At 46.9% G+C, this 17,229-nt stretch overlaps 1 protein-coding gene and 1 long non-coding RNA gene across 14 annotated transcripts in view; one reads left to right on the top strand and one right to left on the bottom strand.

The window, feature by feature from the left end:
• LOC138285320 (uncharacterized) overlaps positions 1–7,903 on the bottom strand; it is a 41,690-nt gene extending 33,787 nt beyond the window's left edge. Inside the window, exon 1 of the long non-coding RNA XR_011201567.1 lies at positions 7,616–7,903. This is a non-coding gene — a long non-coding RNA (uncharacterized lncRNA). The remainder of the gene's footprint in view (positions 1–7,615) is intronic.
• A 56-nt stretch (positions 7,904–7,959) lies between these two features.
• ZEB2 (zinc finger E-box binding homeobox 2) overlaps positions 7,960–17,229 on the top strand; it is a 151,638-nt gene continuing 142,368 nt past the window's right edge. For 5 of the 13 annotated variants that reach the window (XM_069225095.1, XM_069225086.1, XM_069225087.1 and 2 more), the window contains exons 1-3: positions 8,061–8,467; positions 10,604–10,754; positions 14,975–15,043. In XM_069225095.1, coding sequence (XP_069081196.1) covers positions 10,682–10,754; positions 14,975–15,043 — 142 coding nt within the window. In that variant the 5' untranslated portion in view covers positions 8,061–8,467; positions 10,604–10,681. Of the gene's footprint in view, positions 8,468–10,166; positions 10,755–14,974; positions 15,044–17,229 lie in introns of those variants that run through there. The other 8 variants (XM_069225094.1, XM_069225089.1, XM_069225096.1 and 5 more) reach the window with 8 other exon arrangements.

Genomic DNA, 17,229 nt, shown 5'->3' with positions numbered 1-17,229 from the left:
TTGGCCATAGGGCCTGACCACAGGGCAGGCCCACTGCCCAACTGGAGCCACACACAGCCAGAGGCCATGTGAGGCAGTGGTTGGATTAACGTATAGTAATGAAAATTACTTTCATTGTAAATATTAATGTAATATTTACAGTAAAAAAAAATATGAAAATACTGTGCATGGTGGCGGTGCGAGTTATAGTACCTTAGGGCAAGAGTTATAGTTACTTGAGATAACTGTTACTATAACAGGTGAATTTCTATGGTTTTGTTTGTTTAAAATGTCCCTAACTATAACGTTCCTGTAACCTTTGTTTTTTTAAGAGAAGATATATATATATATATATATATATATATATATATATATATATATATATATATATATATATATATATATATATATAAAAAACGAAGTTGTCCTCATGTGAAAGCGCACTCCCAACAGGTTAACAAGAAAGAAATGCCTGGAACACTTCCAGCACTGGCTGCACCTACGAGGGTGAAACACTTCTATATTTTTCTCTGCTGAAGAAAGGATTGACCTAGAAACACGTGTCCAGAGATGATTTTATAACCAAAGGCCTGGAATAATGAAACTGCTTAAAGAAATTCACTGTGAGTTGCTGGTTTTGCTTTCTCTTCCCGTTTATATAACCTGTTGGGAGTGCGCTTTCACATGAGGACAACTTCGTTTTTGAATATATATATATATAGATATATTAGGTAGTTATGGTTAGGACCATGTTTCCATAGAAAAGTTTTCTTGACTGGCACCATTTGACGAATCTTCATGAAATTTTCCACAAAAAAAGTGTCCCGATGATTCTTGTTGTGCATGGAAAGTTCAGGGTGATCAGTCAAGCGCTGGCCGGGAAAAAGGTGAGGTCAAAAAAGTTGTTTTTCCCATGTTAATCCCCATTGGAACTTTAGACACGACTACAGCCCGAACCACTGGATGGAACTACACCAAATTTGGCAGAAACCTAGTTTTCGGTACACAGAGTACCCTTTTGCTTATTTGGTGTAAATCTGTTCAGTAGTTTACAAGAAATTAAATAAAATCCAAATTTGTATATCTGACCTTGTGAATTTTCACGAATGTGCGCGCAAATTGAAGTACTGTAATTGGCTGGCCGCAACCTGAAAAGAGAGTTGTGCCTGCCATTTTATGTTATGGGCGAGGGTCCCTGGGGCTGAAAAACAAAATGAAAAGTAGCATAAGGGGTCAGGGTGAAGGTATCCTGATCCCAGGAGTGTGATAAAGGGGTGTTTGCAAGTCAAATTATGGGTTTTAAATGATTTTGATTCACCATGCGCAATATTCGAGATTAATCGAGATTAATCATGAATAAGAATTTTTTTTTTAAATCATAGATTCATTTATACACTAATTCATTCACTCATACATGCACCCAGAGACTTATGCACCAATTCATACACCCACTCAGACACTTATGCATCCACTCCGACCCACACATGGACTCCCACAACCATTTTCAGACCCACTCAGAGACTCCTGCACCCTCTCACAAACCAACTCAGACCCACATGCACACACTCACAGACCCACTCAAACACTGATGCACCCACTCACACCCTCATGCACCCACTCACAGACCCACTCAGACACTGCGCATCCACTCACAGACCCAGTCAGACACTGATGCACTTACTCACAGACCCACTCAGAACCTGACGCGTCCACTCACAGACCCACTCAGACACTCTTGCACCCACTGACAAACACACTCAGTCCCACTCAGCCAGTCATGCACCCACTCACAGATCCACTCAGACACTGACGCACCAACTCACAGACCCTCTTAGACCCTCACGTGCCCACTCAGGGACCCACTCAGGCACTCATGCACCCACTCACATACCTACTAAGACCCTCATGCACCGACTCACAGACCAACTCAGACATTGGTGCACCCACTCACAGTCCAATCTAGACCCTTGCACACCAAGTCACAGACACGCTCAGGCACTTACACACCCAATCATAGACCCACTCAGATAATGGTGCACCCACTCACAGATACACTAAGACACTGACACGCCCACTCGCAGACCCAATCTGACCCTCATACACCAACTCACAGATCCACTCAGACCCACATGCACCCACTCACAGACCCATTCAAACCCTGACACACCCACTGACAGACCCACTCATACCCTCATGCACCCACTGATAGAACCACTCAGATCCTCATGCACCCATTTTCACACCCAGAAAGACACTCTCACAGCCAGCGACACCCTTTCACACCTATTCTCACATAAAGAGAGACAGAATGTTCATAGTGAGGGTGTGGTTAGTTATCAGGGGTTGGCTACAGGGCCAAAGGTTACAGGGATGTTATAGTTATAGTTAGGACATAGAATTAAAAAAACATAGAAATTCAGGGGGAAAAAACACAAAGGTTACAGGGTTGTTATAGTTAGGTTCACATTTTAAACATACAAAACCATAGAAATTCACATGTTAGAGTTATCTCAACTAACTATAACTCGTGCCCTAAAGTCACTATAAATTGTGTCCGCACCATAAACAGTGTTTTCATAAAAAAATGTACTGCAAATATTAGATTGATATTATCAGTGATGTTACCAAAGATGTCATGAGTAATGTAATTTGTGGGGTAACTAGAAGTGCATAGCGAGGGTGCGAGTTCTGGTTGAGTTTTAGTTACGTGAGATAACTCTAACTATAACAGGTGAATTTCTACAGTTTTGTACCTTTAAAATGTGAGCCTAACTATAACGTCCCTGTAACCATTTTTTTCAGTGAATATATACATATAATATATATGTATACAAATATATGTATGTGTGTATACATATATATCAGTGCATGGAAGCTTAGGAAAAATTTACTTGTGATCTCAATTTTGAGGGTGGAGTTCAACCTCATCATGAAAAGCATTATTCTGTGGTCACCAATATCTCCTTACTCATAATGTTTATCTCAAATAGCCTTCACCCCACTCGCTTGCTGATGATGTGTGAAGATATTTCCCAACAGATGTGCCTCCTGTTTCATAAGTGAAAACGTCTTTAACATTTTGTTTTAAATTATATAATTAAATAAGCAATTCATAGACCATGTTAAAGAAACACTGACTAGCCAGTAAGTCAATAGTGATAAGAATCCCCTGACACACAGACATGTTAATCTTTACACTCTGGCAGCAGTTGGTGTTAGTTTATTAGTCTGACGAGATTGCTGCTTCATTTGGGCAAAAATTCAATTGAACAGCACAAATATACCTGTCCTCTTAAGTTATGAAAGAGAACTGGCCAGTGTGTTGTGACCTCCTAGGACAGGTGTGTGGTATTGCATTCCTCTGTCTCTTTCTGTCTCTCTCTACTGACCGTGGAGTCTCTCGTAGACATTTTTCATTCAGTGTGCGTTTTCCTCATTGCTTCTCATGCTGCTTCTCTTTCCACCCATGTTGCCCCTCAATCTTTAGTCTGTGTATTCCTCCATCCCTTCACTCCCCAATTCTTACATTTTGAACTATAACACAGTCGCAAGATTTCTGACTTTCTTTTACAAACACTGTTCTTCTGAATGTGCCCGTCCCTTTTTTAATGTTCCTTTTCATTATTGCATCCTCCTCTTAATCAAAGTACCGTTGATCTCTTCTTTCAGTCTCCCTCATTCGTTTCCTGTGCTCTTTCGCGGATCACTCTCTTTGAGGTTATCATCTTATCGAGCTACAGCGCCCATTTTTCCAGTCAATGACATTTTTCAGTTTTATGTCAACCGAAGTAAGCCTTGGACTTCGTGTCAGTACTAACTTCTTCATAATTTATGATCGTGTGCATGACCACGAAATGTCCAGCATTACAAAGGTCAGGGTAGGCACGTAAAAGCAAAGAATAACGTAAAGTTTAATTTACTTTGTGGTTTTAGTCCAAACTCAGTTTTCATCTGTGTTTCTTAAGAGTTCCAAGTTTAGTGTAGTACAGGTCAAGCTAGTTTTTATAAAGATAACAGCCACGGCTGGTGCAGAAATGATGTGTTTCATGTTTAATCACGGTCGTTTCGAGGAAAATTGCATGAATGCCATGCAAATGTTAGCGCGTGGAAGCCTAGGAAAAATACACTTCTAACTCAGTTTTGGAGGTGGAGTTTAACCTCATCAGGAAAAGTGTTATTATGAGGAGACCATTATGTCCTTTCTCAAAATGTTTATCCCAAATGCTCTTCTCTTCACTCCCTTTGCTGGTTGTTCCTGTGGGCAGACATATGTTAAAACAAGTGTGCAGATAGTTCCCATTAAATGTGTCTCAAGTGTCAAAAGTGAACGTCTTTCATATTTTGTTTTGAAAAAATATGTTGATTGAATAACTTTAATTCATTCCGGACAATGCTGACCTAATATTTTTACAAGGTGGGATTTGTCCGTCCAATAATTTCAAGGTGAATTATTAAATACCTGTCAAAATTGTGATTAGTGGCGCTCTGTGGGCTTAATCAGAAGCCCCCTAGCTCCTGATCTCTAGTTAACAAATACTGAGATATGACTTAGGAAATTGGAATAATGCATTACACTAAATATCTAGTTCTAGTTCCAAAAGAAGCACTGGCAATCCCAAAGACTGTCATTCAAACGATTTTACAGAGGATTTCCTCGGGAAAGGAGTGATGATAGGGCACACCCAAAACTGAGCGAAGGATGTGGCCGATATGCTTTCTAAATTGCTAAATGAGAAATCACAATTAGGTCGGAATAAGTTTTGGAAACCTGGCAAAAAAACGTATTTTGTTTTGTTTTACCTCAACGGAAGGGGATAGCACTCATGGTGACGTCAGTGGTGCTGTTTTCGGTTAGTTGAACAACACATATTTGAAATCCTGACCTTTAATCCTCGGCGTACTTTGCATACTTTAATCCTCGTTTCTTGCACTTCCAGACATCCCAAAAGTGGATGAACCCTGTGTAGTCTCTTTTAATCAGTAACGACCCCCCCCCCCCCACACCCTTTGAATCTAGCATTAACCTCCAGCACCATGCAACGCATGTAATGGTACTGAATGCACTTGAACACGTGTTATGCGATCCATCCCTCTCTCAAATAGATACCGCCAAAAAAGAATGGTCCCATGATATGGCCACCAAACTGAGAAGGAGCAAATGACCGTGGCCTTTCATGGACTATTTAATGTGGGCTTCGCCTACTTCCTGTCATGATCTCCCTGAAATACATTTTTTTTTAATCCAAACTCACTTCAATTCCGCAGCATTTCCACATTTCAAGACGTTGCGGACGAATCACCCGTTTGGCGAAAGCCCTGATTCCATTTGCCTTCTGCACATGCAGTATTCGTGCATTTTGTGCAGTCCATCCTCCAGGGGTTTTAGCGGCCCCAGATGTGACAACAGTGCCCCCGAGTTTCTTTTTGGAAAGAGTTCCACACACACGGTTATTCTGCAGCTCGAACCGTCTGTGCGGGGATACCTTAGCTAGTCCTCGCGGGATTAATGCTTAAGGTGGAGTCAAACACTCATTAGAGGGTTTTTTGAAGTCTGTTCCATGTCCTCGTGTAATCTGAAGGGTGTGTGAATAGTATGCGAGACATCTGTGAGGGGATCATCGGAGTATTCTTAGGATGTGCGCTGAACGCCTGAGTGCTTCAAGCTTTAAAACCGCAGCGCCAGCGCGTATCTTTTTTGAATGAATGAGTGCACCTACATAGCGCCTGGACACTCTCGCGCACAACCTGTAGATCCGTATTCTGCGGTGTCATCGTGTCTGGAGATATGTGGAGAGAGGCTGAAATGTTCCACTTATACATTGCTGTCAGGCGTATCAAAGATTCTTCACATCTGCACCCGGGACCCCTGCACATCAGCCCACACGCAAACACACCTTTACCAAATGGTTTGTGTACACTCTGGGGACATTCCCCAAAAAAGAGATAATACACGTGGGTACCCTGTGTGTATTTTACAGAATTTCAGATGATTTTACCAGATGCAAAGCACATTTCTGATCTGACAACAAATGTGCAATGCCCGTGTTGTCCGTAGGTGAATGCCCTTTAAGAGCTCTTCCCTTACATAGGTGGCATTACTAAATAAGGGGTTCTTTCAATTATACATTTCACCCACGGTAATGTACAGGTAATATACGCCCAGGATGGTCAGGCACTTAGGAGTGGAAAATGCGTTATGTTGCAATAGAAATTGTATGTGTATAGCGCCTTCTACTATAGTATGATAGCTCAGCGCTTTGAGTACGAGTGCCATTGAAAGCAAGAAGCACCCTGCACATGCTTGACGATGGTCCTTTACATCCTGACAGTTTAACTCGGAATTTCTCTGATGTTCTCTCAGAAGAGATAATTCATTAGTTTTCAGAAATAAGAATCTCGTGTTTATTCTGCAGATAAGTGCCTTCCTTTCATGTCAGACTTTAGCGCCGGTGCGCACCAAACGTCGGTCTGGCTGCCTGTAGTCGCTTCTGTATGCGCCAGGTTACCACATGACAATATCAATAAGTTATTAACATATGCAAAGCGCGCGCATCGGCTTGTCTGTTTTTGGATGTCACACACAGCCGGCTTTCAAAAGCGACCTTATGGAACTTGGAAAGTCAAAACGATCATTCTCAGCTTCTAGTTTCCATCGAGGAAGATAGTTTAACTCCCAGCACTCACCTTAGGGGAGCTACTCACAAGAAAACTTTCAGCTGAGATGTGCAGAAGAGGGGGCGGTGGTCGGCAAAACTTTGAGCAGAAACACTGTCTTCTTGACTCGAGCATTTTTATTTTTACACTGAAGATGCAGCAAATGAGTGGTACCCATTAAGGACCGTTAAACAAAATAGTTTACCTGAGGCAAATAAATGCAAAGACAGCGGGTTGAAACAGAGATTTTATATAGATTATTTTTTGGAAGTTCGGCGTGCTTTTCAGAATACACTTGCTACATACGTATGTCAACATTTATACACGCGCATAGCCGATGCTAGCTATACCTACACGTTAATAAGCACGCGCAATAAAGTCATTAATGTATGCCCTACGCCGGCTCATTGTCGCCCAAAGAGGGGACCATCGGTTAAGAACACTTAAACTTCACACCGCCTCCCCTGGGATGCAGGGTCAGGAGTGGTTAATCGTGTGCAGTCCTTGCTAAGTTGCTGGGTTCCAGATGTTGGGAATGTCTTTTTTTTCTCCTGTAGGATGCTACCTAACGGGATTGGGTTACTACAGAAGCGTCACCTTGGAAGCTTTTGACGGATGATTGAATTAACAATCAGCTAGAGCGCTGCATCTTAAGCGAGGGAGCCCCCCTGATTTGCTTGTCCGACTCCTGGTTGCAACGCGGGGGTCCTCCTGTGCTTGCCTTGGTATTAAAAACTAGCAGAAAACGTTCAGAAGAACACGTGCTTACTAAAACATGATTCACTGTACACTAGCATTTCATTATTAATAATTCATTTTTTTTAGCCGTTCGTCTTTGGTAGCGCGCACAGGGCCAGACGTATCTGTAAAGTGCAATTTGTGAATATTATGCTAATGTAGCAGATTTTGCTAAACACTCCCGTTTTACCGGTATGTGTCTCAAGCCTGCGTACCCATCAAACAAGAAAAACAAACAATTTACCCTTAGCTAAAATGTCATCCCGTAGTGCACTTCAAAGCGCTATGTGCACTCCAGCCTCATGGATGATGGTGGCTTCACCGGTGGCACTTTCTGACGCCCGGGCATCCTGGCAGTTACTTCTAGGCCGACTTAATCTGTGTAGAAGTGCGCGCAGAGGCATCTCTTGGCAGCAGCAGGGCAACTATGACACGCAGGATGCTACAAAAAATCCCCAGTAACTTTCAGTTCCTCTGGGCTCCCGAGCTGTGTGGCTGTTTTAAAGCAACCTCAGCCTCGCATCCAGGAGGCTGGAGTGACGAGGATAATGATTCCAGGGACTTGATGGCTGGGGAGGGGAGTGGATGAGAGGGAGGGAGGGAGGAGGGCGAGGCAGGGGGATGGAGGAGAAGCGAGAGAGACGAGGTGGGAGGGGTGAGGTGGAAATTTCATTTCTCCCACTAAAGCGTTTGCTGAGACTTCAAGGTATAATCTATCCCAGATCCTTTCCCAGGGAGGAGAAACTTGGTGTGATCACGTTTCCCACACGATGCTCACGTTTGGTGCGCTCCCATTATCCCTCCCCACAAAGATAGGTGGCGTGTGTGGCGGGGTCTCTCCTCCCTGTGATAATACAGAGGAGAAAGAGAAAAAAATGTCATGAGGAGAGGCGTAACACGTCAGTCCGTCCCCAGGTCTGTGTTTCCTGGAGTGGCAGAAAGAGATCAGTCCTAACCTGCCCAGCAGGAATAACGGTCCAGCCTGCAACTCTTTCCACGGCGCGCGGCCGCTCCACCTTCCTTCCATGCTTTGTGGATCCTTCATGCCTTTTTACTCCCACCATTTCTTGCCACAACTCCAGCCACGACTTGACAGGTATGTTCTTTATGTTTTCGAGGTGTATGTCCCAAGCAGGTACACATTTTAAAGGGCAGCTGGAGGCATCGCTTAGGTCTGTGCTCTCCCACCTCGTGTGTACATACCGGGTTTGTTGTGTTTACACACAATTTTACCTAATACCTGTCCGTTCAGGTGAAATGTGTTATTGGACTTTATAGAGGTAAACACGTATTTATGACACGGGGATTCAGTCTGTGGATAGCTTATGCACACAAGTGATGTATTTCATCCACATTTACGAAATATTGTACAGATTTATATTAACTTACCTGGTAATGGTGTCAAACCATGTGCAATGCACAACGTATATTTTAAGCGGTGTTTTTCAGAAACACGACGCTGGACATGTGTCTTTTAAATTCCAGATTGTTGATTGGGCGAGACAGTGCTTGTATCAGATGTTTCGTAAATGTTGTATTTCTCAATTCGCGCGCGTGTGTGTGTACCTGGGTCTGTGTGCATGTTGGTAAACGGTTCAGACCATGCAGGATAAACAAAGAAGTTAAATTGTTAGCCTGTTTTTGTGTTTTTAGAGTCACTTTCAACATCCCCACGTTTGTGGTAAAACAAACAGAACAGACTTAATGTGTTGTTGAACGTCAGAAATCAGCATCCGAGGCTTCCTAGCTATGCAGAATTGGCAGTTTGAATTAGGCGTGCTTAGTGAAAGAGTGATGTAAAACTGCCCAGAAAGGGGTCATCACGCTTTTGAAAATGTGTTTATCTGCTGCTCACTTTCCTATCTCGTGTTCTCGAGATCCGGGTGATGCAGAGATTACTAGCGCCACACGAAAGCAAACATAAAAGTGCCAAAGATAAAGTTTACTGCCTCCTCCCTCCACAAGCAGGACCCGCTCACGCAGCCCCTCACGTCTACTTCAGGAAGAATGTCATTGGCGAGTGTAGTCTGTGGAAGGGTCCGCGTGGACTTACCTACCTTTTGCCATGTGGTGTAACCTCATCTCCCGTTGGGCTGGTGCGTAAAGTTCATCCACCCTAACGCGCCTCTTCCTGAAACTTTTACACGCCCAGTGGAGTTCTAGAAGCACTTCCAATCCACAATAAGGAAGAGTTTTTCTTCCAGTTCGAGTGGGACGCCCTTTTGACAAAATCTAGGCGAAGTGGCGTGGAGGTTGGGGTGGGCGCTGTAAGGCAGAGCAGGGGTTAATTGTCTTTGTTTTACGGTTTGCATCTGTTGCCTCTTTTACAGCCGCCCGTGTTTGAACTAGTGGTCAGAGCCTTTTAAAGCTACAGCATCTTCTGTCAAGAAAGTGTTGGGGTCTGAAGCCCATGCGACACTCAGTTACCCCACCCCTCCCCCGGCCCACGCTTCACGCATCTAGGTACACAGAGACACTCAGTCGTGGGCATGGCACTTAGGAAATGACACTTAACGTGCAACTGTGAGCAAAAGTGCGCCTGGCAAAGAAATAACATATTAGCAACCCACATATAGGGAGGGCAATTTTTGGGGATTGTCTTCCGTGCCTTGCAGGGCTGCGGTAGGCTAGGAGTGAGTGACTGGATCCGTCTATAAACATCACAAGTGGCGAGGGAAAGTCCAGGAGGACTTGTAATTGCACTTTTATTTTACTGTTAAACATGGAAAACGCGGGAGGGGGGGGCGCCTGTGCGTGTGTGTTGGTGGGAGTTGTAAGTGTGTATGTGCTTTCTCGCAAGCGCGTGTTTCTGTCTCTGTGCATGCAAGATTGTCCTCGTTCTCTCAATGGCACATATCCTGTGCAGTCATGTGCTCTAGGGAGCCCGGGCTGTTAAGCGATAGCCTTGGTTTCCAAACAAAGTTTGAGAGCGCAGCTGAAAGTGCTGCTCCCTGGGAGGAAGCGCTGGCCGAGCCGTGCCTTCAGCGCAGGCTGCACATTCCCCCACAGGGTCATGGGATCTGAGTCACGGTGGAGATGTGCCTCCTGTCTCAGCACCTACACGCTCTAACACCACCGACCCCCACACGGGCGCCGGGACCAACTGTGGCTGCGCAGAGAGCTGGCTTTTGTGATTGTGGCTGTAAAATAAAGCTCTTGTGGGTGCCGCTTGGCGCCCTATATTTGAATGGGAACCTGCCATGCCCATGTTGTTGCTGTGTTTGGTTGGTAGATAGAGTCTGCGTGCTGAGGCTGCTGCTGAATCAGGGAGCCGAGTCCATGCGAACTGCCATCTGATCCCCTCTTATCAATGAAGCAGCAGATCATGGCGGATGGCCCCAGGTGTAAGAGGCGAAAACAAGCCAATCCAAGGAGGAAAAACGGTAAGCAGGCCCTGCCTGACATCGACTCTCTGCGGCCGGCGGGCGTGGGAAGGGCTGCTGCGGGCCCGGGGACACTTTGTGGGGGCATCGGGGGGCTGCAGGGCTGTTGCGGGCGGGAGTTCCTGGGAGTCCCGGGGAGGCAGAGCGGCGCCGGAGGAGCAGATCCCAGTCCTGCTCGCTAGTCCCCCGCCCCCAGCTCGCGGCTCATCTCGGGGGCCCGCTGACACCCCGGGGCGGGGGCTGAAAGTTTGTTGCCTGTGCCCGCCCGGGCTGCCAAGTCTAACGGTGCTGCGCCGGCGGCTCCTCCTGTACCGTTATGTGCCTCTCCCTTGCTCCCGGTCCGCTGCGCGCTTAGAATAAAGTCCGGGCTGGGCTGTCTGAACCCCCCCCACGTCCGTGTACCTGAGTGGAGGGGTGGGGTTGCCGGGGGAGGGGGTGGGGGACAGATGGGGTAGAAGGGTCATTTCCATCGTTGACTGAAAAAAGTATTTTTGATCATGCCGGAAATGTGTGCAAGTGATGTGAAGACACACACCCCCGTCAGAAGCGGGGTACACTCTCTAACATGTCCGGGGCAACCCGGCTGAGCGGCACCTCTTGGGTGATCCGAGCTCCAGGGCAGCCGGGTTGCTTTCAGGGTGGGGGTCTGCCCCGAGGGTGGCCCTTTAACAGCTCCTACACTGCCCCTCAGGCTTCGCTCTCCAGCCCCGGAGCCTTTGATCTCATGGAGGCTCCGCTCAGCCCCACTTTTAGCAACTTTCCCACCGTGGAGCACACATGCGGGGCAGGGAGGACCCGGGCTGCGGCTCTCCCACCAAAAGCAGCCTTCCATGCAGATAAGGAAGCGGGGCTGTGTGTCCTTCATGGTGTGCGTGCTGTGTGCAGACGGGGTGTCCTGGTGGTGGTCGGCCGTACGGGGGAGTGTTGGGGCGAGCTGGCACCAAACTGTTCGTCCCGTGTCAGGCGTTGTCCCTTTGTGGTTGGTGCCTTGCACCGTTGTTTTCTTGTCTTAGGAGAACAGCGGCCCTCTCATGGGTATGCTCAGGGGTCTGTAGAGGTCGTCCACGGGATCTGCAGGCAGCGTGCGCCCACTCTCCACCGGTCATTCTGTGAGGTGGTCCCTGCCCCAGGGGCCCCCTCCTCCTCACTACTGCCGTTGCCCTTAGGACAGATATCTCGCCCAGGGCTCAGCCGCCTCCCCCGTCTGTTCTCTTGTTTTTATTAAATGTTGACAATCGATTTTATGAAATCAATGCCCTTTGTGGGGCTTCCTCCTTTCCTTTCAAGAACTGGAAATACACTGCAGATGAGGTGAAGGAATAAACACACGCCCCGTGTCCAGTAACCTCTGTTTTCTACGCAAAACAAACATGTTTTTAAGGAAGATTGGGGTATGTGCTTAGCGGCCCCGCCAGAAGTGTCCCTTTGCGGAGTGTGAGTGTTTACGGGCCCCGGATCAATAGGTGTCTCTGACAGTGTGTGTGTGTGTGTAACATATGACATGCGTTGTTGTTCGCCTTGTTTTTTACCGTGAGCGCTTCGTCCGGGAGAGAAGAGCAGAAGTCCGAAGGTTGGGTGGGCCCAGAAGCAGCCACATGTAATTAAACACCAGGAACTTCTTTCTGGACGCGTGCTGTGCGCAATGCCCCTCTCCCACTTATCAAGCTGCACGCAGAGGAGACCCGTGTACCCAGGCGATCACAGACCAGACACACACTTTCTAGAGAGGGCGAATATTAGCGGTGGCCTTTTGATTCCCTTTACACACCCACAAACCGCATTTTTCAGTAGAGTCCTTGCTTTACGTCAGGACTGGTAAAGTGGTAAAGTGAGGCATTGTTTGTAAAAGGCGTGAAGGGTCCCCCCCTATGCCTTGACATTCTTGGCAACTGCACCCTCAAAGCGTTGCCTACCCTAAGACTCAGAGACTTCTCCACTGCCGGGGTTCTTGGGACAAGGGAGGCCAGGCCCGAGGAGGTGTCTCTGCTAGTAACACTGGACAGTCCGAGAAACACCCCCGAGTGACACTGGCAGCTAAGGGAGGCGGAATGGTAGGACACACGAAGAGTAATAAACAAGAGGCGGGAATGTTAGGACACACGAAGAGTAATAAATAAGTAAAAAAGCTTTAGAACGTCCCTTAATATATTGTAATAATATCGGGAGGCCTGGCAATGCTGGGCTGAGGGAAGCAGAGGGGCTTTGGGAAGGCTGACCAGAGTGCTTCCTGTGGGTGGTGGAGGGCAGGGGAGAGGGCGCAGCCCCGAGCCTGGGTGCCAGGAGTGGAGGGAGCCCACAGTCGAAGCCGCCGTGACCGTGCACACACACACACACACACACACACAGACACGGGGGGAGAGGTGAGCCGGGCAGCCAGGAATGCATGCGCTTGTCAGTAAATTGGGTCAGATGATGCCGAGTCGCCTGACTAACTTTGTAACACTTTCTCTGCTCGCACAAAAGGCGTCTTTTCTACCAGCCCATCCGGTGTTGTCCTGGAAGGGCCCTTCTGCCGCCAGAGGTGTCCACTCTCAGACACTAGCACATTCAGACTCTGGTTAAAGTCCGGCGCTGGCATTGAAACGCTCACATGATCCTGTTGAAAAGGACTCATGGGTGTGTGGGCAGCGACCGCTACTCTGGTGCTTAGACAGAAACACACCATCCTCTCGTGGGTGTTGCTGCGGGCTCCGAAGAGAGGCACAAAAACTGGCTTTAAAGTCGTTTCCATTCATTGCGGTTCTTTCACAAAGTTAAACCAATCTGGTCCCACCTTTCACACATCACCTGCTGCACCTTTAGCGGCCTGGAAAAGATCGGCCGAGAAAATGTACATTTTCTTCAAAGTTCGATTGAAGGCAGGGGATAGGATACAACTGTGAGGAGGTTCATTTTATTAAATCTGAGGTCGGAGTCGTTGGTTCTCTGTAATTCCGGGTCTGCGGAGTGATCTCGGGGAATTAGTTGTGCAAACGATGTATACCCCGGGCAACACGTACATTGTCATGTCAGCACTCACAGGGCAGGTCGCACAGGGGACCTTCACTCAAAGTCTATGGGGGCCGCCTGTGTCCCCTGCCGGGTGCAAGAAGGGCCCACACTTCATGTTAATATTGCGCGTTTTGGCGCCACTCAAGTTCCCCGCGAGATAACTGCGCACACTGTACACCAAAGGTAACTTCGAGAGCAAAGGGCACACTAGCGTCTTCGGACAAGTTTTAAAGACACCGTGTCAGGACATATCGAGAACTTCCTGTTTAATTTCAAACTCCTGAAAGCTGTTTCGCAAACCTACAGCGCAGTAATCCCCCATTTCTCACCAGCTAAGTGACTGATGTGTGTGTTCGGCGGAGTCTTTTCTGCCACAGTAAGGAGAACTTGAAGCCAGTTTCATAAAACTAGAAAAAAAACAACTTATAATACAAATGCTTTCAGTGAGTAATGGAAAGGGGGTGACATGTCACAGCCGCCAGCACCTAATGCGCAGAGAAAGGTGAACACAATACAAATGCGCAGGCCCCCAGCAGCAATCCAATATGTCCCCGAGCACATCGGGCAGGAGAGGTGTGCACTGACCCAGAAGGAAGGGAGCGGGGAGCTGCATTGACTGCCAGCGATGGGAAGGGACTGTTGTCCCTCTAAACAGTTTCTCTCTGGCCCTGCGCGCCATTCAGCCGCCGTTAAAGGTGCACTGGGCCATTCTAAAGGGGCCCCCTTTGTCCGCGCCTCCATCACCATGGCTTCCCAAGGTAGCCCCGCGCACACAGGTCGGCAGCTCCGCAGACAATGGCCTGTCTGCTCCAATGTGTTCATTTACATGTTTATAACGTCAATAGTGCCGGGTGTCCACTGTACCATTCATCCGCCATTCCCACAGGGGGGCGGGGGCCTGCCTGGCCCTGGCAGCCACCTTTTTCATTGCGCTTTAGTTGCCTTTTTAAATTGTGGCAGGAAGGGGGGGCGGGGTTGACCCATTCGTGAATACTTCACTATCAACATTCACACATCGAGATGGATTTATCAGTTTTCAAATAACAAGAATGCTGTTTTTTTTCAACCCTTATTCTGATAATTTTATTGTTGTAAGAATGTTATCTTTATTTTTTTAATGTTGCCGTCTGTATAGTTGGCTACTTTGGAGCCGTTGAAGAAAAATAAATAATTCTTGCTGTATCTAGTGACTTTTGTATATGTTTATATCTCTCTGTTTATGCCAACAGCATCACCCTACCACTTGGAAAATCTATTGAAAGAATATTTAGACTGTGGGGAATATAAACTTAAAAAAAGTAAGATCACAAATTTCTTCATCCAGCAGTTTATTTTTAAAAAATAATTATCATTATATTCATTAGAATTTCTTGAGCCATTTCATTTGAATGCCGTAGCTGTGCCAAGTCATTTAAAACGCTCTTTCCGTAGACCCATTTCTTCATTTATCCACTTCCTGGGACTTAAAAAGTATTATATATCTACGTTTTGGGGTGGAGCGTGTTGTTCTGTTTATGTTCAGTGTTGTCTTCATCGTGATGTTAACTCTGTGGTGCTGAAACGTGATCGTACATCAGTATTTGTGAACCTGTTTGTGGGTCGTGCGTGCACGCCTGTCTCTGAAATGTTTTAAGATTTCACGGCTACGCCTGAGGGGGAAAGTAACGGTTCACATTTTTCATCATTTTGCTCCATAATGTTGAATTTTCTGACACTGTGGTTGATGCATGTTGACCTGTGGTGCGGCGAGGGGGGCAGAGACCCGCTTGTGGCTCGCACTGTTAAAAGGAGAAACTTTTACACGTTTGTAGCACATTTTCCTGCCTGTTTGTGGAAAGATTGTTTGCCCAACAGGGAAGACAGAGGGTAGCTGCACCGTTAGCTGGAGCCCTGACATGGCGGTCTTCTGAATGCCTTAGGTATGATTTCACTTTCGCTCACATCAATGCTGACCTGAATGCCTTTCATATCTGATCCGCTGTGTCTCTCCCAGTAAACATCCCCTGAGGGGAGAACAAAGAAAGGAGCTCTTCTTCTCCTTAATCACAATTCAGCCCTTTCACCGCCGGCAGCTACATTTGCATTCTGCAACAGAAAGCCAAGATGAAAAGAGGGAAAAAAGGAGAGCGGGAAGAGGCGAGAGCAGAGGGTGGAGGCTGAGTAAAATAACTTAGGTGTTTGGAGCTGTTTGTTGGGCTCCCCTTAGTTACAAGCCTTATATAGCTCATGCTCTACCCAGCCTTGGCGCTTCTGACAGTCGGCTAGTGTTACAAGATGGCATGCCTGTACTATTCATGGCCACTCGCTCCAGCACTTGAGGTAAAAAGTGTCCGAGGAGGATCAGATTCCGCTGGGAGAAGTCTGTTCTAGTCCAGGTCAGGTGTGGCCGCTTTCGGCCCCTGACTCCTACCCACTGCCATTATTTTAGTACCGCCGCCCCGCCGCGCCACCACAACACTGGGGATGGGCCGCCTAACTTGTGTCGCCCTCCATGGATACCCAATCCCACTGGGAGGGCTCTGGGAGGCACCGAAAGGAGATGGGCAGCCTTGGGCTTGGAGGTGTGCCATGCTTGTGAGTGAGCCCTCCAAAGCAGCATTTAGGAGGGACGTGGGGGGATGCACCACAGGATGGATAGCTTTGCCCCCAAACAGTCCCTTTGATGAGTTTCTATCATTTCATTGCATTATGGAAAGGAAAGCTGCCCCAGCCTCTCCTCTTTTTTCTAAATCTGGACTCTAAAAATGCTAGGGATTTAGTTTTATTCTTTCTTTTTAATGAGGGGTTTATTTATAAATGGATCATGCCTACTGCAAAGTATTTAAGCCTTTTCAGGCTGACCTGTCACATTTTACTTTGTTCTTCTGCGTCCCCTTTGCAACATGTCGATGGCGAACACACAGTTGCTGGTGCCGAAATAACAGTGTCTCATCAGATATCTTAGCTATCTCCGCTTCCCGTACAGAATCCTTTTCCTACCAGATTGCCATTCTTCTGAAATTATGCTTTAGGTTTCAACGAATTTTGCGATAGTTGAACTGAAAAGAGCAATCCGGCTGGGATTGTTGCTCTGTATTTTCAAACAGCTCTTCCTGCAGACGTCGCCTGTTGAAAAACATGAACAAAACATGTGACACAGATTCCTGATTTTTCCCAGAACATTTAGGAACTTTGCTGCAAAAAGAGATTATCCTTACACCTTCCACCTCGCTCCTCATCCACCCCATGACCCAAGTGAAGGAGGATTTAGAAAGATTTACTTCAGTAAACACCTTTGGACACTTGGGGGAATGCAGGAGTCTTTCTGCAAAAGGAGCCTTTTGTTGTGTGAGGTGGTGGGATAATACTTTACCAGGCAGCTGTGATATTAACCTATGCAGAAATGCTGGAAAACTGTTTAACTCTTTGTGCGCTATTCACTCTCACTCAACAGATAAGATCCCCTTTGCAGGGAGCCTTCTTTTGAACATCTCAGACATGATTG

The sequence above is a fragment of the Pleurodeles waltl genome, chromosome 3_1 (assembly GCF_031143425.1).
Source record: "Pleurodeles waltl isolate 20211129_DDA chromosome 3_1, aPleWal1.hap1.20221129, whole genome shotgun sequence".
NCBI lineage: Eukaryota > Metazoa > Chordata > Amphibia > Caudata > Salamandridae > Pleurodeles > Pleurodeles waltl.
This window is presented reverse-complemented; position numbering and strand designations above follow the sequence as displayed.